The 27,480-nt window shown below is 56.7% G+C and overlaps 2 protein-coding genes across 8 annotated transcripts; one reads left to right on the forward strand and one right to left on the reverse strand.

Annotated features, from left to right (window-relative positions):
- The first annotated feature begins 1,497 nt into the window (after positions 1–1,497).
- On the forward strand, positions 1,498–9,559 carry CORO6 (coronin 6). The gene is made up of 11 exons (XM_007123582.4): positions 1,498–1,762; positions 2,917–3,171; positions 4,623–4,745; positions 5,182–5,311; positions 5,408–5,589; positions 6,712–6,831; positions 7,268–7,372; positions 7,461–7,606; positions 7,937–7,994; positions 8,093–8,323; positions 8,417–9,559. Exons 2-11 carry the CDS (start codon positions 2,974–2,976, stop codon positions 8,537–8,539), a joined length of 1,416 nt encoding a protein of 471 aa, XP_007123644.1. The 5' UTR covers positions 1,498–1,762; positions 2,917–2,973; the 3' UTR covers positions 8,540–9,559.
- An 840-nt stretch (positions 9,560–10,399) lies between these two features.
- On the reverse strand, positions 10,400–27,022 carry ANKRD13B (ankyrin repeat domain 13B). 7 transcript variants are annotated; one of them, XM_024127974.3, is made up of 15 exons: positions 26,875–27,021; positions 16,234–16,369; positions 15,975–16,099; positions 15,842–15,887; positions 15,092–15,235; positions 14,813–15,002; positions 14,670–14,736; positions 13,509–13,590; positions 12,724–12,788; positions 12,373–12,503; positions 12,122–12,279; positions 11,846–11,998; positions 11,565–11,728; positions 11,410–11,486; positions 10,400–10,921 (listed from the first exon to the last, which is right to left on the reverse strand). In XM_024127974.3, the coding sequence occupies exons 1-15, from the start codon at positions 26,986–26,988 to the stop codon at positions 10,684–10,686; spliced, it is 1,890 nt and encodes a 629-aa protein (XP_023983742.1). In that variant the 5' UTR covers positions 26,989–27,021; the 3' UTR covers positions 10,400–10,683. The 7 variants fall into 7 exon arrangements, with proteins under 7 accessions (XP_023983742.1, XP_054946277.1, XP_028353777.1 ...); XM_055090302.1 differs by adding exons at positions 24,358–24,418; positions 26,641–26,750 and having other exon boundaries at positions 10,787–11,998; positions 15,975–16,369; positions 26,875–26,955; XM_028497976.2 differs by having other exon boundaries at positions 10,787–11,998; positions 26,875–27,022.
- Between the last annotated feature and the right edge of the window lie 458 nt (positions 27,023–27,480).

Below are 27,480 nucleotides of genomic sequence, written 5' to 3' on the forward strand. Positions count from 1 at the left end.
GCCTCAGTTTCCTCACCTGTAAAATAGGGGTAATAATAGTACCCATCTCAGAAGACTATTATCAGAATGGAATTAATATGTGTAAAGCCCTTAGTACAGCGTCCAGCTATTGTTATTAAGGAGCTACTGAGTCACTCAGGTCTTTTCCTCCTAATCATGTGCCTGGAATCTTCAGATAAAAGGGAGATTCCTCATCTACCCTCATGCCCGCCCCCCCAACCAATGCCATAATTATTTCTGGGGCACCTGTAACAGTTTCTGGTTCTGATCCCCACAAGCCACTGAATACTTGGACTCTTCCCGAGAAACAAGCCTTTTGAGGGCCTTTGAGGTTCCCACCACCTTCCCGCCCTTTACCCCCAATGCTAATCTCTACCCTCTGGAAGGCTGTGTTCCATTGATTTCCAGGTGTGTCCTGGAGAGTGAGAAGTAATAACCAGTCCCCTGCTGCTCTCCAGGGCCTTATGATCCAAAGGAAGAAATCCAGGCAGTAGGTGAGCACTGGAAAGACAGCAGCTACAGGGACTAGTTGTTCTTCACTGGCTGCATTTTGATCAGGTTTCTTTTTATCTCCTTAACCCTGGTCAAAACTCATATCCGTGGGTCTTGAAGGGAGTGGGAGGGGGCAGGGGCTTCCCTGGAACACATTTGGGCACCAATTCAAACAAGGCCCTCAAGACTTTAGGAGTCAGGCTGAGTGTCTAAAAGACCCATGCCAGGGCTTCCCTGGTGGCGCAGTGGTCTAAGAATCCACCTGCCAATGCAGGGGACATGCGTTTGAGCCCTGGTCTGGGAAGATCCCACATGCCTCGCGTCCACTAGAGAACGCCCACCCAGCGAAGACCCAACGCAGCAAAAAATAATAAATAAATTAAATAAATAATAAATTTATTAAAAAAATAAATAAAAGGCCCGTGCCAGCCGCTTTCCCTTGAACCTGGTGTTCACTTTTTCACTCCCACACCCTTATCACCGGTTTTTAGGCTGCTTTGTGGCTTGTTCCGTGGAATCCTCTCTAACGGGGTGAAGTGCCTAGTACAGTGACAGTGGTCGCTATTGCTATTAATGACAGTAACATTCACAGGCCCCTGTCAGGTACCCTCACATCTGCCCTGGGCCAGCCTAGGCCCTCATCCAAGGGCCCCCAGAGCATCTTCCAGGACCTCTCCTCAGGGATGTCTGGACGTGCAGTCCCACAGGCCCGGCCCGCCGGTATGGTCTAAATTGGGAGTGTGATTACAGCAGGAATGCAGCGTGAAGGCATCTGATCTTGCTCGGCCGCCGGCTCTGAGGGGAGCGCGCCCCCTCGTAGGCTCCCTCTCTCAGCGCCCAGCTCTGGGTCTGGGAACCTGGGCCTCCTCAGCCCACCCGCTAGGCGCGGAGCGCGGAGGAGCGCGCACATCCGGCGCACACACGCAGAATTACTTTTGACGCTTCTCGAAGGCCCGCGGACTGGCCACGCAGAGTCCGCAGCACTCGACTTTCCCGCCGCTGGAGGGGGCGGGGCCGATGTGACCCCGCCCCTGCCCTAGGTCCGCCTCCGCAGGTTGATGGCAGCGGCAGCTGGGACTGCAGCGACGCCCGGCCCCGAGAGTCGCAGGCAGCGGCCGGAGCGCGCAGCCGAACGCCCGGGCCCCACACGCCGCGGACACCCTGAGAGGCAGTTCCGGTGCCCTGACGCCTCCCTTGGTCCCCAGCGCAGCCCCAACCCCCTCCGCAGAGAAGTCGCAGCGTGAGCGCCCCTCGGCCGGCTCAGGACCAGGTACCCACCCCCCCACCGCCGCCACCGCAGCCAGTGAAGCGGGCGGGGTGTCTGGAGGGGACAGAGGTCTGCGCCCCCTCCCCCCCACCCGCCGCCAAATTCGGTCCCGGGCGGGGCGGACTTGGTGTCTATATTTGGCCTAACAGCGGCCCGCGCGCCCGCAGGGCGCAGACACCTCGTCTCGCAAGAACGCAGTGCCGGGGCAGGAGGCCGGAGAAGGGTGCGGGGAGGCCGGGCCTCAGGCCGGGAGCCGAAGAAGCGTCTTGAAGGGCACAGGGATGCCCGGGGCTGGGGAGGGGCTGGAGTCAGTCGCTGGGGCTTGGGAAGAGCTCGGTGTGTCCCCTGGGGAAGAGCTTAGCGCAAGCCCCAAGCGGGAGAAAAGGCACCTCGCCCTCCCCACTCCACTCCTGAAAATCTGGCTCTGAGCCGGGGGGAGGGGGATCGAGGACCCCACCCCCAAGAGAATTTAGTAGGAGAGAGGACCCAGAGGAGAAGTGGGGCTGAAATATGGCTGGCAAAAGCCAGAACACAGTGGTGAGGGCCTCTTAGAGAAGCCAGTGCAGAGAGAAGTGGGAGGAGGAGAGATCCACCTTACACTGTGTCCCCCCACCAACAGCATGGGAGGAAACTGATGAAAACAGTAGCAGGAAGAACTCAGGTGAGCTAACAGGAGGAACTTCTCCTTGGCAAATTTTTAGAAAAAGGCAAAACCCCATCCACCTAAACTATGCCACAGATGCTGAGTTTAGGATCTTGAGGGGCTGCAGTCCTAGCCCCACAAATGGCCTTAAGCCAAAGCCTCTGAGTCTGGACGAGATGCCTCTGGGAGATAAACCACTTCCGTGAAGAGATGCTCATCCAAGGCTGGCAGCGGGAGGGCAGCCTGGCATTGAGGCTCCTCCCAAAACCACGTCAACTTCCAGGAAGCTTTCAGGCCCAGTCAGGCTCCACTGTCCCCCCAGCCTGGCTCTCTAAGGAGAAGTCAGGCCCCAAATCCTAGCCCCTCGAACTAAGCAAAGAACTTTCCCATACATCACCTTGAAGAAAACTCCCTGCTTCTAGGACCAGATTCTATATTAATTTACATCTGACTCTTGGTCAGATAACCCTTCTCACTTGCCACTCCCCCAACTCTTCCTCCCTCCCTCCCACAGCTACGGGACTAAGGACCAAAATTTGGGCACCGAGATCCTCCATCTCTGCCCCCAGCTATGAGCCGGCGCGTGGTTCGGCAGAGCAAGTTCCGCCATGTGTTTGGACAGGCGGCAAAGGCTGACCAGGCCTACGAGGACATCCGTGTGTCCAAGGTCACATGGGACAGCTCATTCTGTGCCGTCAACCCCAAATTCCTGGCCATTATTGTGGAGGCTGGAGGTGGAGGTGCCTTCATCGTGCTGCCTCTGGCCAAGGTGAGGGATGAGGGGAAGGAAGCAGGTGGAGGACACTGGCTGTGACTCCTGGGGACTCCTGATAGCAGCCTGTGTTCTCACCTAGTTCCATTCCTCAGTCAGGAGGGCAGTCTATGTGGACTGACTGCTCCCTGTTCCCCAATCACTCAGGGACCAATTGGGAGGCTCCGTCACCCCTCCTAGAACAGCAGCATCACATCCGCCCCCACCTACTCACAGCCCATCCCTTCTCCATGCAGCACCCTGTTCCCAGCAGGGTCCAGGAGCGGGTGATGGATAGTTGGGAAGCAGTGGAGACAGAACCTGGCCAGATTCTGTTCCTATCTCTCCTGATGCCACACCCCTTATGTTTTTGGCGTCAGGATCTTTGTACGCAGCCCAGGGTGACCATTGGATTAAATCACACCCCGGAGCAGCACACTGAGGACAGGGTCAGGCTCTATCCAAAGAGTTCTTGGCCACCTCCCCCATTCTGGTCCTTGCAGTGAGGTAGAATGAGAGCAAAGGGCCAGGGGACATGACATATAAGGCCAGAGCCCCCTCTACTCCAGGGATGGGGGCCAGGCAATGACCAGCACCTTTACTGAGTAGCCTCAAGCCCCTCAGCCATGCCTACCCACAGGATGGCCACTCCAAGGCATGACCTTGACCTGGATTCCGGCTCCTACACCTTGTTAGGGGAGGCCCCACAGGTGGCAAGGTCAGGATGAGGCCTGGCAATAGCCAGTGACTCACTCCAGGACAATGCAGATACTATCCAAGGACATCATCCCCTGGGCTCCAATTTCAGCTGAAGCCACCTCCTCCCCCAGTACAAGTGCCATTCCAATGCCACACGGCCACCCCTCTCCCCTACTGCCTGGTCTGGGTTGATGCCAGCCCCTGCAAAGGCCTCAGAGCCCCCACAAACATACCATAAAGATTAAAAATAGATGGGCCCCAGCTCAGGTTGGGAGATGGCAGGCACAAGGAATGCCTGCTGCTTGTGGTTCCAAGGTAAAGCCATTGACAAGGGGGAGATCTGCCAACTGTGGCTAGGAAAGGGCTGTCAAGCACTGCACTGCATCTTACCTTACCTTGACCTATTCTACCAGGGGCTTCCCATGGACATTTCAGTTGGGGGAACAGGCCCAAGAACAGTCTCCTCCAAGTAGATGTTTTTAGAAGAGCACTGGACTAAGAAGTCAAGTCTTGGCTCTACCAGTATCTTGCTGTGTGTCCTTGGTTGTTATCTTACCTCTCTGTGTCTGATTCCTTGATATGAAATGACTTTAACTCTGTCTTCCGTGAAGTAGAGGAAGTAGGCCGAATGGGGTTGGAAGAGCAGAAAGGGGGTGGGTTCTGCAAAGAGAAAACAGAAAGTAGAGAATTGCGATGTAAACAGATCCACTCCCCACCCCCTGAAAACACATAGGACAGTGGCCCCACATCTCCCTCTCTGACCCCTGCAGACAGGGCGAGTGGATAAGAACTACCCACTGGTCACTGGGCACACTGCCCCTGTGCTGGACATCGACTGGTGCCCACACAATGACAACGTCATCGCCAGTGCCTCAGACGACACCACCATCATGGTAGGAGCCAGGTGGATGCTGCTGGGCTGTTGGGCAGGGGAAGCAGGGAGGGCTGCCTCACCTGTGCTGCGGAAGGTGGTGAGGGAGGTGCTGAGTTCCAGGGCCCTGCCCTGTCCAGCTCCCAGGCTATTTTTAGCTACATGCCCACCCCCGACCAGGATGAACTGCTTAGGACTAATTTTAGCCATGACTACCTTGGGGCCTGAAGAGCAGGGGGGCAGTGCTCTGAAGTCTCCCTGCTCGTGTGAGTAGGGAGGTCTCTGGAAAGCTGACAGTGCCACCTCCTGGCTCCCAGCTGCTTCTGCCCCATGTGGGCACCATCCCATCTTGTCCTGCACTTGACCCTGGGGAAGGGGGGTGGGGGAAGTAAGGGAAGAGCAGAGAGACGAAGTGGGCTCCTCATCCCACCTACCCTATGCCTTTTCCTTCTATCTAGGTGTGGCAGATTCCAGACTATACCCCTATGCGCAACATTACAGAACCCATCCTCACACTCGAGGGCCACTCCAAACGTGTGGGCATCCTCTCCTGGCACCCCACTGCCCGGAATGTCCTGCTCAGTGCAGGTCTGGGGGCCTAGGGAGGGGTCCCTACCATAGATTGGGGGATGTGGGGAGTGGCAAAGGCAGGGCCAGGTGACAGTGCCTGGCCATTCTGGGCAGGTGGTGACAATGTGATCATCATCTGGAACGTGGGCACTGGGGAGGTGCTTCTGAGTCTAGACGACATACACCCGGACGTCATCCACAGCGTGTGCTGGAACAGCAACGGGAGGCTGCTAGCCACCACCTGCAAGGACAAGACCCTGCGCATCATCGACCCCCGCAAGGGCCAGGTGGTGGCGGTGAGTGCCTAGCCTGGCCACGTCCCAACCCCTGCTCCAGGAAGCAGCTGTCAGGCCTCTGTACCCACAACCCCCTGAGACCCTCGTCCCAGCTCTCACCTCCTCCACCTCAACCCCAGACACTAGCCCTGCCCCGCCGTGTCTGCAACCACAACCCCTGCCCTAAGTAAGCCCCCAGCCCGCAATTCTCAGCCCCGCTCCTGTTCCCTCCCCTCCCCTGCATCTCAGAAGCTCAGAGGAGGGCTGCTCGATTTGTGACTGAGGAGGGGAGAAGCTGCAAACTCTACCCTCCCACCAGACCTGCATGAACCGAACCTGCGCCCCCGGACCCCCCTCCTCCCAACCGGCACCCAGCGCCATCTTCCGGCGCCTGGGCCTGACACTGGCTCGCGGGCAGGCCCCTTTCCAACCTAGTTGACCCTCTGGGCGGGGGACTGGAGGCAACCCTCGCGCGTTGTTTGCCCCAGCTGGGCGCCCTGGGAGGGCGGCGGCACCTGCCTCACCAGCCTCAACCTAAGGCGGGGCGCTGGATGCGCGGGGCACGTGTACGTCTGCGCGGAGTGCGCGCGGCAGGAGCGGGGCGGGGCGGCGGGCACTCTAACCCACTAACCCCGCGAGCAGGAGCGAGCCCGGCCTCACGAGGGCGCCCGCCCGCTGCGGGCCGTCTTCACCGCAGACGGGAAGCTACTCAGCACCGGCTTCAGCAGGATGAGTGAGCGGCAACTCGCGCTCTGGGACCCGGTAGGCCAGGCCGCGCCGGGCGCACGCGCTCGCTCCTTCGCTGGGTCAGCCGGGAGCGCTCTCCCAGACCGTGGCCCGCGCCCAAGATAGCTGAAGCGGAGCGGGGAGCTTCCGTCTGGGAAGCGCCTCTCTGCTCCCTTGGGAAGCCCGCAGGCATCCCCTGCTCTGAGGGCGCTTAAGGGCTCAGAATCTGCAGAGAGAGGCCCGCGCCCCGCGCTCTCCAGGCCTGGGGCCAGCCAGGAGACGCCAGGAAACTGAATATTTAGGACCCTTTTTGTCTCCGCCCCCCACACCCAAGTCAGCAAGTTGGTTGCCCGGCCCTCCAGGCTCCCCAGGGCAGGCAGCTGGGTGACGCCTCTCCCTGTCTCCCCCTCCCCCCAGGAGAGGTTTGCGGCCCACGAGGGAATGAGGCCCATGCGGGCCGTCTTCACGCGCCAGGGTCATATCTTCACCACGGGCTTCACCCGCATGAGCCAGCGAGAGCTGGGCCTGTGGGACCCGGTAACGCGGCTGGACGCTTGGGGTGTGTGCCCCGGGGACTGGCATCACGGGAGAGGGGCCGGCGCCCCCCACCCGCAGGGCATGCCCACCTGGACAGGGCTGGAGGCTGCTGCCCTCTTTGCAGCGCCTGCCATCCTCACACCCACCCCTCTGCCCAGTTTTGCTGCGTCGCCTGAAGGAGCCCACGCTGGCGCCCCCGCCTGGTGATGCCGAGTCCCTGGGGGTGGTTTGCGGTGACTGCATGCGGCGGCGCAGGGGGTATAGGTGCGGGGGACCGAGAGTGGTGTCCAGGGGTGGGGTCTGCAGCTCTCCTCACCAGAGTTGCCTTGGGAATGCGTGAGCTTTGGGGAGGGCACGAAGCGTACAGGAGCTTCAGGGGATCCAGAGTGGCACGGCGGGCGGGACAGGGCTGGTCACGCCTCCTGTGCTCGGGCAGAACAACTTCGAGGAGCCAGTGGCACTGCAGGAGATGGACACAAGCAACGGGGTCCTACTGCCCTTCTACGATCCCGACTCCAGCATCGTCTACCTGTGTGGCAAGGTGCTCGCAGCCGGGAGGGGAGAAGAGGGGGCTGGACCGAGATATAGGGGGCCCGCCCAGCATATCTCCGAACCGACTGGTTTTGCAGGGCGACAGCAGCATTCGGTACTTTGAGATTACCGAGGAACCACCTTTCGTGCATTACCTGAACACGTTCAGCAGCAAGGAGCCGCAGAGGGGCATGGGCTTCATGCCCAAGCGGGGACTGGATGTCAGCAAGTGCGAGATTGCACGGTCAGCAGCCTTGCCCTTCCCGCTCACCTGCTTCTGTTCCCACGTCCCATCCGGGAAGACTCGGGGGCTTCCCCAATAGTGTAGTCTCTGGAAAATAGTGGGTTTTCGGGGGTGGGGCTTGTTTCCAGTGCCAGCCCCAACGCTACAGGCTTGACATTCTCTGAACTTCAGTTTCTTCATCTCTTAATGATGATAAACACCCCATCAGAGGGTGTTTAAAGTGCAATGCATGGTAGGCGCTCAGCAAGTGTTGGCCTCTAACCCCTTGGTCCCCGGCAAAAGTTAAGGGAGTGGGAGCCTGAGCGTGTGCCGATCCCCGCTCCCTTATAGGTTCTACAAGTTGCATGAAAGAAAGTGTGAACCCATCATCATGACTGTGCCCCGCAAGGTGAGTGGCCGGGAGAGGGGTTGGGCAGGGCTCCGAGGCGGAAAGGAGCGGAGCAGGCCTGGCACCCTGCTCGTTCTCGTGTCCTCCTACCCCTGCAGTCAGACCTGTTCCAAGACGACCTTTACCCAGATACGCCGGGCCCCGAACCGGCCCTAGAAGCGGATGAATGGCTATCCGGCCAGGACGCCGAACCCGTGCTCATCTCGTTGAGGGACGGTTACATGCCCCCCAAGCACCGCGAACTGCGGGTCACCAAGCGCAACATCCTGGACGTGCGCCCGCCCCCCGGGCCCCGCCGCAGCCAGTCAGCCAGCGACGCCCCCTTGTCGGTAAGGTCCCGCCCTGCTCCACCCAGGCCCAATCTTCACATCCCCCTACCGCCCCCGCCCAACGCCGCCTCTTCCGTCCTCTGCGTCCAACAGCAGCACACCCTGGAGACGCTGCTGGAGGAGATCAAGGCCCTGCGCGAGCAGGTGCAGGCCCAGGAGCAGCGCATCACGTCTTTGGAGAACATGCTGTGCGAGCTGGTGGACGGCACGGACTAGCGCAGCGCGCCGGGGAAGCTCCAAGCCAGGAGGGCAAAGTGGGGCGGAGCGCAAGCACTCCCGCGCCGCCCCGGCTTTGGGTCCTCCGGACCCCGCCTCTCTGGGCCTGGGCCGGGACTGGGGAGGGAACTCCGCCCCTCGCGGGAGTCCTGGACAAATGAAGCGTTGCGGACACTCGCGTCCGTCTGGCGCCTACCGGGCTGTGTGCCTCGTACAGGACTCAGCAGGAGCTGGCCTTGGAAGGCCCAGGGTGACGGGGGCCTCAACAATGGTGCTGCACGGCAGGCAGTGTCCCCTTTGTTTCCCTTCCCGCCCAGGGCAGGGAAAGTGCTTAGTATTAGCGCAATGCTTGGGGATGTTGGGGAGCTTGGGCTTGACCTCAAAGGGGTAGCGATTCGACGGGTCTCCCCAGACTGGCTGGGGAAAATTACAACGCTTCTCCCTCTAAACAGCTCACTTGACTCCACCACCCTGAGTGGTAAACTGAACGGGCGTCACCCCAGTTCTACGGCCATACACAAACGTTGGCTGTACAGCCAGACCCAGGGGCTACACCCAGCAGTCTATGGCAGAGGGCTCTCTTCCTTCTCTCCATCTGCAGGGGAGAGGACGGCTTCCTCGCGGCACTCCCGCAGGAGAACCAACCAGAGAACTGGCATGAGGAAGCAGGTTCACACCTCCCCGCTCCCAGACACACACCACACAGACACAGACACACACAGACACACACACTGCCCTCAGCCCTCTGTTGTGGCCTTGACCCTAGGAGGAAAACAAGACGTACTGAATGAAACATTTTACCAAGTGCTCAGTCTGTGCCTCCTGCATGCGTGGGGATGCTAGACCCCCAGCCTCTGTAAATGCCACCACCAGACTCCTGGGGGCCCTGACAAACGCAACGCTCGGCTCAGGACCCACCAGACATCCTCTTACTTCAGAGCCCTCCACACACTGAGGTTCAGAAGGAACCCTCAACCCGCAGATAGGCGTTCTTCCCCAGTAAAGGCAGGTAGGAAAAGCCTCGGGTTTGAAGCCTCTTTTATTTGTGCCTCAGAATCAGTCTGGTGCCCCTGGCATCAGGGAAGAGGGTGAGAGGAACAGCTTCCCTTTGTTGTTTTCTTCCATCGCTTTTGTGTCCCTTCTGAGCCTCACTGGCTGAGCCAGGAAGGCCAGTCCGAGAGAACCCAGACAAGGGTGTGCAGTGGGCCCCTGCCCCTGGCGGGGTCTGTGCTTCTCTGGGTGGTGGGGTGGGGCAGGGGAGAGCCGGGGGTTAGCACCATTGGATGAAGGGTTTCGGAGTCAGCCCCTGGGTGGGGGGAAAGTAGGATGCACAACCACAGAGGGCTAGCAGCAGCTGGTGGGAAGGGATGGATGGTGGTGCCAGGGCCCTGGGCGACCCCTGTGTCCAGTCTGGTGTTTGCCCCACTCCCACTATGTCCCCCCATTCGCCAAGACACCACGAGGGAGCCAGGCCTTGCCCAGACCTGGGGCCACCTTGGGCACCCTCCCTGATCACAAAATCGTGCCTTGGGGATGGGGACTCCAACCTCTGGTTACCCAAAGAGAAGCTGGGACCACCCTGAGACCCGGGAGGGGTGTGGGGGCTGGGGGAGCCGGGCACCCCGCTAAGTGCACTTGACGCTGAAATGCCGGGGTGGGGGAGGAGCTGGGCCCTTGACGTGCTGGTTTGTGTCTAGGACGAAGCAGCCACACAGCACGTGGGGAGCTCAGCTGCCCCCCGGGGTGAAGAGCGGAGATGCAAAGGCTTCACGGGCAGTGTCCTGGAGTGGGGTCAGTGAGCAGAAAGGAGGACCGGCCAGAAGGAGCAAGGGATGGAGACAGTGCTCCTCTAAGGACCGTCTCCCCTTCAAACGGCCTGGCTCCGCCCTTGGACCGGTCAGAGCCCAGGGGAGTGGGGTGGGGTCAGGATACAGCAAAGCAGGGGAGCCGGGCCGTGCCAGCTGCCTCCAGGAAGGTACCCCACGGCCGGGCCGAACCCCTCCCCATCTGGTGCCGGGTGCGCCGCTACGCCCCCGAGGCGGCGGTTCAGGTCTCCAGACTCAGCTCGGAGAGCGCGCAGGAGGGGCGACTCTCGCTCCGGGGCAGGCCCGGCGGGGCGTGGCCAAGGGGCCCGGCAGTGGGCGCTACTGCTCAGTCAGAGAGAGCCGCAGGATGCGCTCCAGCTCCTCCTCCTCCTGGCGCGCGCGCCGCCGCCGCTCCTCCTGCTCCTGCGCAGACAGCTCCATGGCCAGTCGCAGCTGCTCATCGTAGCTCCGGAACACGTGGCCGCCTTGGCCTGGGCGCGGGCTGGGCCGAGGGCTGGGGACCGACGCCAGGCCCGCGGGGGTTGTGGACTGGCGCTGCGGCGTGGGCGGAGCGCTCCTGGAGGCAGGTAAGATACGTCGAGGGCTCCGGGCGCATCTGCCCGTATGCAGGGCGGAAGACGGTGTGGAGGCCCCGGGACAAGGCAGGCCTCAACACCCTCCAGTGGAGGCGATGAGTCCCGCGTCACCTCCCTGGCTCCCTCCCACCCGGTAGGAGCTGATCCCAGCTCCTACGCAGCCCATCCTCCCAGTCTTCTAGAACCCCAGCCCTGACATTCTGTCTGGCGAGGGTCTGTGAAGGCTCTAAGGCCGCGTTTGGAGTACTGCTCACCCACCCCTGAGTCAGGAACGGGTGGTGGTGGAAGACGCCATCTTGAAACCAGTAGGGTCCCTGATGACGGTACCACGGTTCCTCTGGGCCAAGAGGGGTGCTCATGCGGCAGTGTCCATACGCACCGTGACAGGGCCCTGGTGTTCTCTGTGCACGTGTATGGGAGGTGGGGGAATAGGCGTCTCCAAACCCTCTCAGGACGGGCGGGCACTGACCTGTCCTGTCGGCGACCCTCGTAGGACATGGGGTGAGTGCCCGGTTTGCTGTTGGTTAGTGCCTCCCAGATGGTGACCTGGGTGGAGGCGGGGGTGAGCCAGTTAGCTGTGGCGGCACCGCAGTCCAGTGGCCCCGTGCGGCCGCGGGGACGCACCTGGTCATACTCACTGCCCGCCTCAAGCAGGCTCTGCTGGATGGCGAACTGCAGCAGGTCGTCATCGTCGTCGCGGGTGGCGGCCTCTCGCTGGCCGCCCAGCACGCTGTAGCCGCGTGGGGCCTCGAACAACGCGGGGGAGATCTCGCAGCCGCGGCACGAGGCTGGGGGCGCCGGGCTGTGGGTCAGAGTGGACCAGACCTCCCCTCCCGGCCACTCCCGGGGAAGTGCTCGGTGGGGAGGGGAAGTGAGGGCGGGCTCAGGGCGGGACAGGGTCTCACTCGTGGAACTGGAGCTGCTGACACTGGAGGAGTCACTGCCTGGGGAAGGGGTCTCGCTGCTGGGGCTGCCTCGCACCAACGGCACCGGCTCATCGCAGCCATTGAGGTTCCCGAAGGTGATGCGGGCGTTGAGGATGTGGAAAATCGGGATTTCTGAGGATGCAGAAACTATCAGGCGCCACCACCCACTCCCTCACACCTTAGTACCCACTCTTTACCTCCTCTAAGCCCCATCCTCCCAATAGCTGCTCAAGGGAAATGGGGGTGGAGCCTCACCAATCTTGACAGGGAATCCCGGAGGCAGGCGCAGGGTAATGAAATCCCGGAGCTTGGCGAAAAGTGCATTGCTGACGGCCATGAGGTCAATGATGGGGGCCACCTGCTCACACAGGGACAGGGGATGCTCCTCACACAGCCACAGCTTGGCCTTGAACCTGCGCCCCAGATCCCAAGGGGAGAGGGACATTGTAGAAACCATGGCCTCCCAGCCCTGCCCACCCTTCCCCAGCACCACCATGGGGCCTCACTTCTGTGTCTTGGTGGTCAGTTCCATGGGTCGGCCCATGTCACGGTTGCCAAGCTCAAAGTTGGGATTGAAGTACTCTTCTGCGGTGATGGCAGTGGGGTTGGCTTGGCTCAGAGTCTGAGTGATCAGGGTCTGTACCACACAGGGAGGGGCTTATGAGCCCTTCTCAGTCCCTGAGACCAGGCCAGCCACTTGGTATTACAAGCCCCGGATCTGTCCCCCCGCCACTGTGGAGATGACAGGGCCTTGGGAATTGTGGAAAGAAAGGAAGTCCCCACAGGGTGCCTCCCAGACCTCCTCCTGATCCCCATCCACACCCTTCCACAGAGGGGCACCCCTTGCACACACTCACCCCATTTTGGGGGCCCCCATGCTGCTCAGCAATTCCCAGGAAGGACTGCAGAGGTGTCTTACAGCCTGAAAGAAATATGGCATTTCAGAGGACACTGCAGTCCTCAGAAGTGACAGCACCCAAGACCCAGGGAGGAGGCTGGTCCCTGGGGGGAGGGAGGATTGCTCACCCACACCACACACCCAGGCACCTTCACCTGAAGGTGATTGAGGACTCCAAGGGGCAGGGGCAGGACCACCATAAGCACAGCTGGAATAAAAGTAGGCCTGGGGCTCAGGAGAAACTTCCAAAAGTGTTTTGGGGTATGCATGTGTATGTGTTTTCCTTCAGGTGCTTCCATGTTAACTTCCTTTTGTTCTCATGAGAGGTGGGAATTATGTCTATCCACTTTAGACAGACTAACTGGTGCCCAGAGAGTCAGTTGTAGTATCAGTGGGCACAGAGAATCAGTGGCAGGGCCCCTGTCCTTCTGCCTAGGGTATGTCCCACTAGACTAGAATGGCCAACAAACAGCGTACATGACATTCCCCCCTGCCCCCAAATCCAATGCAGATATTAGTAATCAATTGTAGCATTCCTTCCCATTGAGCCCAAATGTTGCCTTAGAATCTTAACAGCACTCTAGGCAACCACTACCAATCACTAGGATTTGGCACTTGAATTGAAACCTATTTGCCTGAATAAACTATCCTGGCTCTTGCTAGGATGTCAGAGGAAATACTGATGGAGGTGCTTGAGTGGGGCTGGTTCCTCCCCCCCTCCCCCATCCACCTCTGCCTCATTACCTTTGACCTTGCCCTTGTGCTGTTCTGAAAGATGCTCTGTCCGTGTCCGGGTGATGAGCTCCACATTGGATGCCCCATATACCTGGGGACAGATGAGGAAAGGACTCACAGACAGCTTTGGTACCCCTACCCTGCCCCTAAGGGCATTATGAACACTTCCTACAAGGAACGGTCAGGGGAGGGGGGTGCTGTCAGTTCCAATCTCCAGGCCTTTGGGCAGGTAATTATATTAACTTATTCATTCAGTTCTCTTATTCATTCAACAAACATTTTGTGAGGAGCCTTTATAAGCCAGGCACTGAGGCAGCCGTCAGGGATACAGTGGTGAACAAGCATGGCCAGACACTATCCTTGCCCTCTTGAGGCTCACAATCAAGAAAACAATGGACAGTAATAACATAGTGTGATACATGCTCTAATGGGGAGAGCACAGGACTGTGGGAACAAAAAAACAGAGGCCATAATCCAGCCTACGAACCAGGGAAGGCTTCCAGGAGGAAACAGCAATGACACAGAATCTTGCATTGGTTAGACCCTTCACCACATGGCCCCACATGGGTGATATGGGGGTCCCAGAGTGACTGCTGGGGGTCCCCCACAACAGTCTTCTTAGGGGTAAAGGCCTGGCTTTGGAGTCAGCCAGCTGGGTCTGAAGCTTGGCTCTGGGCAACCTTGTACTGGCCACTTAGTCACTCCAAGCCCCTGCTTCCTCATCATAAAATGGGCCAGTACCCTACTTCATAGAGTTGTTGTGAAGATTAAATGGGAAACTGTGGAAAGGGCTCGATAAACATCTGTAAAATGGGAATTATAATAGCATCTACCCGAAAGGGTTGTCGTGAGGATTAAATGAGTGTGTGTGTGTGTGAGACATACACACATATATACATAGACGTGTGTGCATGTGTACATAGACACACATACATACATACAAGTACATACATTTAAAATGTCAGAACAGAGCCTTGAGCATGAACATAATATTCGGTGCTCAATAAATGCCGGCCATTCTCATCAGTTGCCTCTTAGTCTCATGACCTTGCCTCCACGCTGCACTGCCTCTGCACCTCCAAGGCCGAGAAAGCATGGTCAGGAAACCCCTGCCCAGCTCGCTGTAGGCAAGAGTGTGGTGGGGCTGGCACCCGGGAGCTATGACCTCACCTTGGCTTCATACCCATTCACCATCTCGGTCTTCTCGCTGCGCCAGCCCAGGATGCCGGTCTTGTTCCTAGGGCAGCAGAGTGGTCTCGGTGAGGGTGCATCCACCAGGCTGGCTCCAGGCTTCCGAGGCCATGCCCACTTACCTCTCAAAGGAGATGTTCTTGGTGTCGAGCTGCGTGGTGACGACGGGTGCGGTGAGCCGGCTCAGCACCTGCTCCTCGGTGGGCTGGGCAGCAGCCAGCAGTAGCTCACGGTCCTGCCCGGCCAGAGCCAGGGTCTCTGTGTACACCACCCGGCGGTCGTGGTCAATCTCCATGACCACGGCGCTCGTGTCTGCCAGCCGCAGAATAGCATAGGGGGTCAGGGGTCTCAGGGGGCTGTCCCCAGCCTCCCCACCCTGCCCCATCTCCCGCCTGCCTGACCTTGGCCCCTGAAGACAAAGCTGCGGTTCCCTCGCTGCCACGTCATGTGGTCAAAGCCCAGAAGTGTGGTGTCTACCCGAAGGTTCTGCCCACTCTTCCACACTTTGTAGGTGTCACTGGGGCAGATCTTGGACACCAGGGGCACTAGGTTGAAGAGAAGGTCAGAGGTGGCTTCAGTTTGTCTGGCCCACCACCCTCGGCCACCTCAGAGCATGGGGCTCAGGGTCAGGAGTGTGGCTGGGAAAGGGTAAGGGAACCGGTGGGAGAGCAGCCCCTGCCCCAGTTCCCCCCACAAATGCAGACCACAGTCACTCAGAAATGAACAACCTGAGGCTGGGGACAGGCATGACTCAGCCACCACCAAGTCCCTAGTATCCACCATTTAATTCACTCACTCAACCTTTCATCTAGTCTTCCAACAAATATTTATTAAACACCTACTGTGTGCCAGGCACTGGGGATACAACATTGAACAGGATGGGACCCCTGCCCTCTTGGAGCTGACCTTCTAGTAAGGGGTGACAGGTAACAAACAAATGAGCCAGTCATTACAGAGTGAAGGAAATAATAGTGGAATCAATCAAGGCATTGTGGAAAGGCCTCAGGAAGAAGTAGCAATGAGCTGAGAGCTAAGAGGTGAGAAGGAGCCATGGGAGAGCGATGGGAAGAGTGCTCTAGGCAGGGAAGCAGCAAGTGCAGAAGCCCTGAGGTGGGAGAGAGCCCAGAGAGGCCCCCGTCAGCCCCTCTTACCCCAGCTAGTGAACTCCCATTTCATCTCCACGTAGAAGTCCTGGGCCTGGAGGATGAAGAGGAGGGTGGCTAAGCTTGCGCTAGAGGTAGTGTTCAAAGACTGTGGTGGGGAGGCTGAGAGGCTGGCCCTCACCTTGCGCAGCTTCTCCAGGAGCACAGGGATGCCTGCCAACCGCTTCACCACCCGCTGGTAGTCCCGGTACCGCAGCACCAGCTGCACCAGCTCCAGGTCCCGGGTACTCACAGCTTCCTGAAGCACTGGGGGCGGGGTGTGGGCAAGAGGCAATGTCACAGGGCAGGACCCTGCCTAGGGCTCCCTTCAGCCAATCAGAGGTGAGGATATGATGCCGGGAGACCCAGGCTGTGGGGTAGGGGTGAGTAGAGGTGCCCACCTGTCCAGCCGCTGCGATTCTCCCTGCCCACATCCGCGCCGTGTGCCAGGAGCACGCGGGCACACTCAAGGTGCCCCAGGGTGGTGGCCAAGTGCAGGGGAGTCCGCCCACGGGGATCCAGCTGCTCGATGTCCACCTGGAAGAGGTGAAGAGGTCGCCCCGGTCACTTCTGAGGTAGCCCATCCAAGCCTAACGGCCTCTAGGCCGGCAGCAACCACCTAGCTGTCCTGTCTTGCCCATCTCAGAAGGCAATGGAAAAAACAGACACAATGAGCTGGGGTCAGGTGAGGGGAAAGGGGCTTGCAGGAGAGGGCAGGAAGTAACTCTGAGAAAGGGAAGGACTTCCTTTCCTGTCCACCTAGGTGCCCTGACTGGGTTCACTCTTCCAAGGCCCAGTGGTCTGCCTGTGAAGAGTAAGCCTGGGGCCGAAGTGTGGTCTAGAAAGACTCTTGGCCAGGGAGGGCACCTGAGACAGGACCTATCCTAGGGGTCCAAGACCACACCTTCAGGAAGGGCCACCAATTTAGATTATTGACATTATCCCTGAGAGGTTTAGCAAACAGTTGCAGTAATACATTGATAAGAATGAAAGAATATGTTCATGGTACAACTTCAAACCCATGTCCTGTGCCTCTGGGACACTATGTATTAACATTTTTTATAAATACTATTATTGCTTTGTGAATAGCACGATTATATTACATGAGATTTTTGTTGTGTGATAAAAGCGTATGTTTGTTAAACATAAATATTTAGATATATTTCAGGAGACTAGGACTTCTGCTTAAATATGTGAACTGACCACATGTATGTAACTCCTTTTCTCCTCCCCAAAACTTGATTAAAATGCCAGGAAAAGGCTTCTACTCCAATATGATAACTGAAATTACCCTCCCACCAAACAGAGAAAACTATTGCTTCGAAATATATGAAATAATTGTTTTCAGACATTAGGCAACAATTAGTCCAGGACTGTGATCCCTGAAGTAAGAGAAACAAACAAGGTGGGCTCTATGATTGCCTAAGATTCTACTTGGAGGAATATTCCAGACAGCAATTCAGGTAGGGGAATCCCCAGCAGAGCATAGTAGTCTTGCTGAAGAGTTAAGGAGAGAGATAGGAGTTCAGGGAGGCTGAGGTAGCTAGAAGTTGCAGGGCAGAGTTCCAGGAAGAAGTGAGCTATGTAAAAAAAAAAAAAAAAAAAAAGCTCCAGAAATCTGCATATGGTCCCTTTGAGTCTTTGCTGAATACTAAACTTCACATGTGTAGAGTGAAACTCAACAAAACCAGGCAGAAAAGGAACAATAGGCTGATAAATTCTCAGAGCTCACCCATGGCAGGGAGACATTCAAGCTCCAACCTGCTAGAGTAGAGAGTCCTTGTTGATTACCCAGGGTATTCAAGAGACTCAAGAAGGGTTATACCTTAGGAGTAGGAATCCTATCCCAAGAGAAAAGGCTCACCCAGACCTAATCTAATAAAGATGAAAAATAAGCTCAAAAGGATCAAACTGATTTGCAAGTAACTTAACTTAGGCTGCCAGAACAAAGTCTAACACTGTCTAAAGGAAGACGACAATATCCCGATGCTTAACATCACAACATTTACAATGTCCAACATCCAGTTAAAAATGACTAGACAAGCATAGAAGTAGGAAAATATAAAACCCATAATCAGGAGAAAAATCATTTAATAGAAACAATAAAGATGAATGGCTCAATATGCTCAAAAATTTAAAGAAAAACACAACATTCACAGGGAAAGAAATGGGAGATAGAAAGTACAATATCTGAAATGAAATTTTCACTGGATAGAATTAACAGTAGACTAGACACTACAGAATAAAAAGAAAATCAGTGAATTTAAAGATACAGCAACAGAACTGTACAAACTGAAGAACAGAGGAGAAAAAAGTATCGAAAAACATTCAAACAGCCTCAACAATCTGTGAGACACTATAAGGCATTCTAACATATGTATAATTGGAGTCCCACAAGATAGGATAAGGAAGTGGAGGAATAAGACAAATTTAAAGAAATAGCCAAAAAGTTTCCAAATTTGATTTTAAAAAAAACTACGGTAGTAAGGTGAATGGTGGCGCCCCCACAAAATATATGTCTACATCCTAACTGCTAGAACCTGTGGATGTGACCTTACTTGGAAAAAGGGTCTTTGCAGATATAATTAAGTTAAGGATCTTAAAATGAGATCAGCCTGAATTATCCAGGTAGGCCCTAAATCCAGTTTATGAAACACACACACAAAGAAGTTCCATGTGAAGATGCAGGCAGAGACTGAAGTTACACAACCACAAGCCAAGGAATGCTTGGAGCTGCCAGCAGCTTGAAGAGACAAGGAAGGATTCTCCCCTAGAGACTTTGGAAGGAGTGGAGCTGATACCTTGAATCTGGACTTCTAAAATGATGAGAAAATAAATTTTTGTTGTTTTAACCCACCCAGTCTGTGGTAATTTGTTGTGGAAACTAATACAATGATAAATCCACAGAACCAAGGAACTCAATGAATCCTAAGGAAGAAAAACACCAAAAAACCTACGCCAAGGCCCATCGTAATCAAATGCTGAAAACTAATGATAAAAAGAAAATATTAAAAGCATTAAAAAAATTTTATTGGAGTATAGTTGATTTACAATGTTGTGGAAAGCATTTTGAGAATTGAGACACGCTATGTATGTAAGGACAAATATAGGAAATACTACATACTTTTCATCAGTAACCATGCAAGCTAGAAGACAACAGAATGAAATCTTTGAAGTGCTGGGAAAAAACTGTCAACCTAGAATTCTATATCCTGTGAAAAATATACTTCAAAAGTGAAATGGAGGAATGAAGACTTTTATGGACAACAAGAGCTAAGAAAATTTATCACCAGAAGACATGCAAGAAATGTTAAATGAAGTTATTCAAGTGGAAGGAAAATGATACCAGATGGAAACTTAGATCTATACAAAGGAATGAAGATTGCCTCAAAAGGTAAATGTGTGATGGGCTTCCCCCATAGTGCAGTGGTTAAGACTCTGCGCTCCCAATGCAGGGGGCCCAGCTTCGATCCCTGGTCAGGGAGCTAGATCCCACATGCATGCCGCAACTAAGAGTTCACATGTTGCAACTAGGGAGCCTGCCTCCTGCAACTAAGGAACCCGCCACCTGCCGCAACTAAGACCCGGCACAACCACATTAAAAAAATAAAGAAAAGTAAATGTGTGAGTAAGTATAAGAATGCCAATAAAATATTTTAAAACCCACAAGAAAGTGGCTGGGGCATCACAATTGACTTAGGGAACAGAAGGTACTAGAACCCAAGCATTCACAGAGGGAAACCACAGTGATTAGCAAGCTAGATTCCCCCCTTAGCACCCTTGACAGGTGCAGAACATGCAGGCAGTGGGAACAGCATGGGTGGGAGAAAGGCTCAGGACTGAATACAGGGGGGTATGGTTAAAATTCAGAACCCCCTCACCAATCTTGTAAAGCTGGGAGATGCCCCCCTTCCTCTCCACAGGATGCCAGGGGTTTATTCTTTTTTTTTTTTTTTGTGGTACGTGGGCCTCTCACTGTTGTGGCCTCTCCCATCGCGGAGCACGGGCTCTGGACGTGCAGGCTCAGCGGCCATGGCTCACGGGCCCAGCTGCTCCGCGGCACGTGGGATCTTCCCGGACCGGGGCACAAACCCGCGTCCCCTGCATTGGCAGGCGGACTCTCAACCACTGCGCCACCAGGGAAGCCCGGGGGGGTTATTCTTTATAGAAATTGAGCTTCAGATGCACTGAACTCGGACATTGGTCTGAGGATGAGGTCATGGGACTGAAAACTGGTGAACAGGAAAGCCCAGTCCCTTCCCTGCCTCAAGTCCTGAACCACTGGCAGCCAGACTGCACATAACACTGCCCCATCCTACCCCTAGCAGGAGACTGGAGAATTCTTTCTTGCAGAAACTAGAGGCACCACAGACCTCTGGGTACAGAAATGTGGGGATCCTAACAATAAGCAGGCCAATCATCTTAGAGCAGCACCCATTCGTTAATAAGCTCCACACCCCCATCCTTAAATATGCCCCAAGAGCCGAGGGTGACTGGACACTTGAGGAAAGCTGCCAACATGAAAGATACCAAAACATGCAAACAGATGCTAAAAACCCAGAGGAAACAACTGTCAATGCAGGAAACAGAAGAAAAAAAAATTTGGTGGGGGGGGGGACAGTAATTTACACCCTGAGAAAAATATGAAAAGGAAATTGAATTCATGAAACAAAATGGGACGTTCTGACCTGTGACTTCTTTCCCTTGCTTTCTTTATGCCAGCCATACCTGGACAGCTTCACCTGCCCCAGTTCTCCCATCACAGTAAACAGCACCGCAGTTCATTCCCTTTCCCGGTAAGAAACATTAGGACTGTTTTTATCTTTTCTTTTTCTCTCACCTTCCATATCTAATCCATCAGTAAAATTTGACCTTACAGGCTCTACCTTCAAAATAGATCCAAAGTCATCTTAGTTTTCACCACCTTCAGGCTACCCTCCTGGTCGTGGCCACCCCATCTGTCACCTAATTCCGCCCACTCTTCTCTTGGTTCCTTAGGTCTGTTCTTCACAGGGCCCATCATAGGTGCTGTCATTCTGTGAAATATTCCTCAGGTCCTGACACCCCTTAGGTCAAAATCTCTCCAGGGCTTCCCATCCAGTTGAGAAAAGAATCCTGGACGTCTTTTTGAACTCACGTGCTCTCCCATCTCTCCAAGCTCCACTCCCGCATATCAGCCTTCTCCGGAACCATCTTCTCCTGGGTACTAGCAGCCACAAAGCTGTTTCTCTCACTTCATTCAGGCCACCGCTCAAATGTCACCTCCTTAGAAAGGCTGGTCCTGACAACCCGTCTCAAATGTCAGTTGCTATTTATCTATCTATTGTCCCTTATCCTGCTCTAGTTCTCTCCCAACATTAAACTGCTTTTTTATTTTTTCATTGTCTCCCTCTCCTAGACTGTAAGCCCCACAAAGGGACCGTCTGTCTTGTTCAGTGCTACATCCCCAGTCTCTGGACAGCATCTGGCACATAACTGGTGCTTAATAAATATTTATTAAACAAATGCATAGATGACTTTTTAAGGGACATGGAGAAGGAAGGCAAGGCAGTAAAGTGTAAAATTGATTAACCAGTAAATACTTGTAGAGGTATATTGCTTATAATTATGGAGGCAAATACCAGAACAGCCTAAAGAGTTCAAAGTGGTTGCCTCTGAGAGGAATGGGAAAGTAGTGAGGACTGCTACCTTCTAGCAACAGTTAAATATTTTAAACAGGAGTGGGAACTCCTTTGTCAAAAATAAAACATTTAAAATAATTCAGATTATTTATATAATTTTTATAACCCTGTGTTGGCATTTCTTCATTTTTAAATATACTGGGAGCCTCAAAAAAAACCCAAAGCTGTGCCTGGCCCCTGTGAGCGGCACCCCCTGCTGCTGCTCTACATGAGCTCCCCAGAGGGGAGGGGAGCCTCTTATGGGCTGAGCTGGGCCCCTAAGGGTCCGACCTGGGTGGGGCCCTGAGTCCTGGGGTGGGAGTGATGCACAATCCATAGACCCTGAGCTGGCTGGGTCATGGGGGGTGTCAGGAGGAGGCCTTCCCGTGGCGCCGCAGCCCAGCCACCCATGCCTCCCACTGGCCCCGCCCCAGATGCTGCTACTGCTAACAAGGCCCCAGGGAGCCAGCAGGGCCCGGTCCCGGGGCTCCAGATGCCGCCTGCCTCCTTCCCCCTCAGGTGCCCCAGCTCCAGGTTCCACAGAGAGGCTGGCACTGCCTGCTGGGCAGGGGTGCCCTCCCTACCCCCACTCCACAGGAGCTCTCCTGACAGCCCTCCCCAGGGTCCCCAAGGCACCGCTGTCTTCCAGGGCCAAAATCAGCCCTGCATACTGTCAGCTGAGCCCCAAAGAAGTTCCCCCTCACCCGTCCAAAGCTGGGCCTGCAGTGAAAGAGGCACCTTGCTGGGGGCCCAGGTGAGAGAATTCATTAATTTCCTCGGTAAAGGCCTGCTGCTATTTAATTGCTGGAATGAAAAGGTTTCCCATGAAACCCAATAGCCAGCCCTCCCCACCAAGAGAACAGAAACTCTGCACCCCAGCTGGCCTCAGCTGGAGCCGAAAGCAGGGGTCTTTCGAGCTTAGGAGCTGGGGCTCCCTGGGCAGAGTCTCCCTGCTTCCACTCAGGCACCTGCCTACACACACACACACACACACACACACACACACACACACACACACTCTCGTACAGGTACCATAAGGACACACACTCTTACTCCTGCATCCACACTCACTGTACACGTGCACCCCTAAGTGTACAAGCACATGTATGCCCAGCTGCCCTCTGGCCTGCAGGCCTCTACTCATGTAACACACGTATTTGCCAGCACGTTTGCACACGCACACTCCTTGAACCCACATGCGCTAGCAGAGTATTTTTCAAAGTTGTTTAACATTAGCAGAATCCTTTTGTTAGGTGAAATCTTATAAGAACATACCAAATGTATAGACTAAACACAGGTGCTGGAGAAGTAAGGTGAGGGGCCCAGAGCCTGGGGTCCCTTGCCTGCTCAGCCTGCGTCTCCTTTCCTTGCCCCGCTCCATCCCCCAGCCCCAGGGAAAACAGCCAGAGTCTGGTATGGCCACTGCTCCTCTGCTCTCCCACCAGGCAGGCCGGGGAGGGAGGCAAGATGCTTCCCCAAGCGGAGTTGGGCCAGTGGGGGTGGCACCAGCTGACTCCCCCTCCACCCACCCCCTCCGCCCATGCCCTCCACCCACCCCCTCCGCCCATGCCCTCCGCCCACCCCCTGCACCCACCCCTCCGCCCACGCCCTCCACCCACCCCCCTCCATCCTGCCCCACACAGCCCCTCCCCCTCATCCCAGACACACTGATATTTGGTTTCTAGGGTTTGTGGCTCCCTCTCCTGAGCTTCCCAACTCATCAGCTGTGGTGACAGCCCATACCTAGGACTGCCTACTTTGCGAGGAGAAGGGATCACAGGTGCTCCTAGACACAACAGGTACTTTGGGTGAGGCAGCCTCTGTCTGAGTATACAGGGGCCCCACGATCCCATCTCACCTGCCTCTAGGTCAGAAGGATGAACCGGGGAAAGCAGGAAGGAGGACCATGGTGGAGGCAGCCGCCGGAAGAAAGAAAATGTTTCTCTAGGACCACAGTCCAGCCCCCTCCAGAGTGCCTGTTGCCTGGGAAGAATCCTGCTCTCCTTGGCCCTCCCACAGGGAGCTATTCAGTCTAACCTCCACCTCCCACCCCCAGGGAACCAGGGACGCGTGACTCCAGAACCAAGGCCGTGCCCAGCTGTCTGGACCTCAGGCCTCGTGCCAGCCAAGGGGGAACTGGCAAATCCACTACCCTACAACCCGCTGCCCCCTCCCAACCTGGCAGAGCAGGTGTGTGGCAGGAAGCAGGGCACCCAACAACCATTGTATTGCTGGGTATTGGCTAGGGGTGATCATGGACCCTTCCCTTCACCAAAAAACACCCACTGAGCACCTCCCATCTCCCCGCCACTCCCTGCTTCCAGACCCCATGAACCTGCTCAGAAGCCTGCCGTGCCATCCCCCTCCTCCTTGGCCAGCATTGCCAAGCCTGCCCACAGGAGGGCTTCTGCGGGGCTTTCTTGGAGTGACGCAGAGGCAGCTATGACAAGTGAAGACCAGGGAAACCCAGCTGTTTTCTGTGACAGTGGGTGCCAGAAGGAGCAGAGATCAGGGACCCCCAGGTGAGATGCCTGGGGTCTATGGGGTTTCATTATGATGTTAAGTGGCTGCCCCCAGACCCATCACCTGTAGGAAATGGCTGGGGTGGGCATCCTCAGTTCTCCCTGGGAGTCTGAGGCCCTGGGGACTGAGCAGTGCACATCTGGATGCAAGCATCACTCTGGGTCAGTCCTGGAGTCAAAATACAGCCAGGGGGCTCTCCCACCCAGACTGACTGGCATTCCCCTTCTTGGCACCCCTGACTCCTTTATGGTTGAAGAAGGGTTTAATCTCAACCAATGCCCTATATTCCCCCTGGCCTGGATCAGGGCAGGCAGTATCCGTTTCAGGAAGACAAAAACTCACCAGGGTGAGGGGATGAGTGGGTGGGGATGGGGTGAACCTGGTCCCTGGTTTCTGTGGCAGCCTGAGGGGAGCAAAGAGGAACACACTCAGTGGTCCAAACCACCCCTACCTGCAGCGGGTTCCAGTGCTCCCCATCCAGCCTCACCCCAGGAAGATGACTGCTGACCTGAGGACTGTCAATCAGAGAGGCCTGGGTGAAAAAGCCTTTTCTTCTAAGGCATTCTGCCTCTCTCCAATCTCTGCAAGAAAAGGACCACCCACCCCTTGGGCAAGGGAGTGTGACTGAGGTATTCTGGACATTCAGCCACTAGCCTTCTGCCTAACAATTCTTCGACCAACCATCAACCATCCCATTGGGAAGTTCCTCTCAGATCATACTTAAATCCCTCCAGCTGTAACCTCTATCAGAGGATTGTCTTCTCTTGCCCTCAAGGGGAGGAAAGCAGAGAAGAGCCAGAAGAGGCTGGACTGTTTTAGCACCCTGAACATCACACTGTACTTCCCTGTTCACACTTGCTTCACCAGAACGGGGTTTCCTGGAGGGCATGGGCTGTGCCTGGTTTGTTCATCTTTGTCCCGCAGGATCCACCACTCTGACCTCGCTTCCTTTACCAGTGGCTGCAAACCACTTCCTTTATGATGGATAAACAGAGATGTGATCTGAGGAGCAACCTGGAGCATCCTTGTGGAAGCAGAGGTAGAATGGAAGTGGACACCCCGACCAGAGATAGAAGCTCAGGTCACCCCAACACTTCCTGGGACTGCTATGCAGAGCTGGGTGCTGCACTGGTCTGAGGGCTCAGTGGTGGAATTCAGAGACACACTCTGACCCTCACTTTGCTCACCATCTGGGGATGTCCTCTCCACCTCACTCTTCCCTTGGGAAGCAGACAGCTCCTCAAACTGAACTTCCTGTGACTCAGGAAGTGGCCCTCAAAAGGCATATTCCCAAAGGAGCAACGCCTTAGCAAACCACTCCCAGCCCATGGCCCCAGGATCTCAGATCTAGGCCAAGTCTGCAGGCCTCAACTGGAGACAAACCAGGGCAGGCTGGGCCCAGCTCTCGCTCCTGCTTCCCCACCCTGGAGGGTTAGTCGTCCATGCCACGAGGGCCTACCTGTGCCTGAAGGCCAACGGCAGAGTTGAGAACTACCTGTGACCTGTGCCTGCCTGCCTGCCTGCCCTGGTCCTAAAGAACGGCCAGGAGACTCCATCCCTTACCTTATCTTCTTGGAGGCCACCGCCCTGCCAAAGCTGGCTGACCCACCCATTCTCACTGACTAGAGGAACCTGGTAGCCTGCTCTGTGTCTCAGTAGTGGAATTCAGAGACACCACACTCTGACCCTCACTTTGCTCATCTGGGGGGGTCCTGCTCTCCACCTCACTCTTCCCTTGGGAAGCAGACAGCTCCTCAAACTGAACTTCCTGTGACTCAGGAAGTGGCCCTCAAAAGGCATATTCCCAAAGGAGCAACGCCTTAGCAAACCACTCCCAGCCCATGGCCCCAGGATCTCAGATCTAGGCCAAGTCTGCAGGCCTCAACTGGAGACAAACCAGGGCAGGCTGGGCCCAGCTCTCGCTCCTGCTTCCCCACCCTGGAGGGTTAGTCGTCCATGCCACGAGGGCCTACCTGTGCCTGAAGGCCAACGGCAGAGTTGAGAACTACCTGTGACCTGTGCCTGCCTGCCTGCCTGCCCTGGTCCTAAAGAACGGCCAGGAGACTCCATCCCTTACCTTATCTTCTTGGAGGCCACCGCCCTGCCAAAGCTGGCTGACCCACCCATTCTCACTGACTAGAGGAACCTGGTAGCCTGCTCTGTGTGCAAACCCTCAAATCCTGCCAGGGGCCAAAGGGCCCCTCGCTTCCTCAGCGCCTAGAAGCCAGGCCCCAGCACCAGAGGGCAGGAGAGCGCCTTTCAGCACCTGGACAAGGCCCTTCAGGGCTAAACCCAAGAGGGTCTCTCTCTTTACTCCCCATTCCTGAGCTGGGTCTGAGGGATCCAGGGGCTCTGCCCAGTCTGAGCAAACAGATAAGCGCTCATCGTGAGGGGAGAGGGCACTGGGTGGGGCTGGAATGTCTGGGAGTGTCACAGCCTCTTTGATCCTTGACCCGTGACCCCCTCCCTACGCAGGCCTTGCCCACCTCCGCACACTCACGCGGGAGGTGTTGCTGCCGAGCTGAGTGGGGCGGACTCTCCTACCGCGTGGAACACAGATGGAGCCGGCAGCCCCTCCCCGCAGCCCTCACTGCCCCGGCAGAGGAGGGGCACGGCGTCCCCTACCCCAATCTGGGAGGGTCCGGAGCACGTGTGGGCCGCCAGTCCGGGCCGGAGGGAAGCGGGCGGGGGCCGCTCCCATCACCCTCTCCGGGTCAACAGCACAAAAGCGGCGGCTGCGAACAAAGAAGCGCTGCAAACTCGCCAGGGGGGCGGGACAGCCCGCGCCGCGCCCCCTCCCCAAGCCGGGCGGGCGTGCCCGGCCATGGGGTCCTCGCGGCGCCCCGACGGCGCTCTTACCTGGCCGGCGCGGACCTCTTTCTCCAGCTCGCGGTGGCGGTTGTGCCACACGAGGTAGTGCAGCGGGTACTTGCCCTCGGGCCCCTTCCTGGAGGAGGCGTTGGCGGGGATCATCGCCCGCTCCTCATGCCGGGGCCGCGGCGCCCGGCCCGGGAGGAGGGACCGCGCCAGAGCCAGGGCCCGGAGCCGCGGGGCGGGGGGCCAGCGCTGCCTGCTCGCAGGGCTGCGGCTCGGGCATGTGCTAGCGGCGCCGGCGGGCGGGGGTGGCGCGCCCGGAACGGTGCGGGCGGCGCGGGCCGCGGGCGTCCTCGCGAGGCGGCGGGCGGCGCGGAGAGGCCCCCACCCGCCCGGAGAGGGCGCGGGCACTCGGCGGCGCGGCGCGGACTCGCGCCTCGCCTCCCACACCCCCGCGTACAAAGACGCTGCTCGGCCGAGGGAGCAGGCGCCCGCAGCGGGCGCGGGGGCGCACGGGGCGAGGGCCCCAGGGACGCCGCCGCCGCAGGGACGCGCGCCCGCAGCTGCATAGCCCGGCCCTCAGCCCGAGCGGTCGGCTAGGGATGCGGGGATGCGGGGGAGAGAGGAGGGGGACGTGGGTGCCCTGGGCAG

This window comes from Physeter macrocephalus, chromosome 14 (assembly GCF_002837175.3).
Source record: "Physeter macrocephalus isolate SW-GA chromosome 14, ASM283717v5, whole genome shotgun sequence".
Taxonomy (NCBI): Eukaryota; Metazoa; Chordata; class Mammalia; order Artiodactyla; family Physeteridae; genus Physeter; species Physeter macrocephalus.

Bases quoted from the DNA above. Each gene is read 5' to 3' on its own strand.
- CORO6 (XM_007123582.4), top strand. From the start codon at position 2,974: ATGAGCCGGCGCGTGGTTCGGCAGAGCAAGTTCCGCCATGTGTTTGGA. The intron at 6,832-7,267 runs GTAACGCGGCTG...GTGCTCGGGCAG, and splicing joins AGCTGGGCCTGTGGGACCCG to AACAACTTCGAGGAGCCAGT. The intron at 7,373-7,460 runs GTGCTCGCAGCC...CTGGTTTTGCAG, and splicing joins TCGTCTACCTGTGTGGCAAG to GGCGACAGCAGCATTCGGTA.
- ANKRD13B (XM_028497975.2), bottom strand. From the start codon at position 26,988: ATGATCCCCGCCAACGCCTCCTCCAGGAAGGGGCCCGAGGGCAAGTAC. The intron at 16,370-26,874 runs GTAAGAGCGCCG...CACCTCTTCCAG, and splicing joins AAGAGGTCCGCGCCGGCCAG to GTGGACATCGAGCAGCTGGA. The intron at 15,003-15,091 runs GTCAGGCAGGCG...TGCGGCTGGCAG, and splicing joins CTTTGTCTTCAGGGGCCAAG to ACACGAGCGCCGTGGTCATG.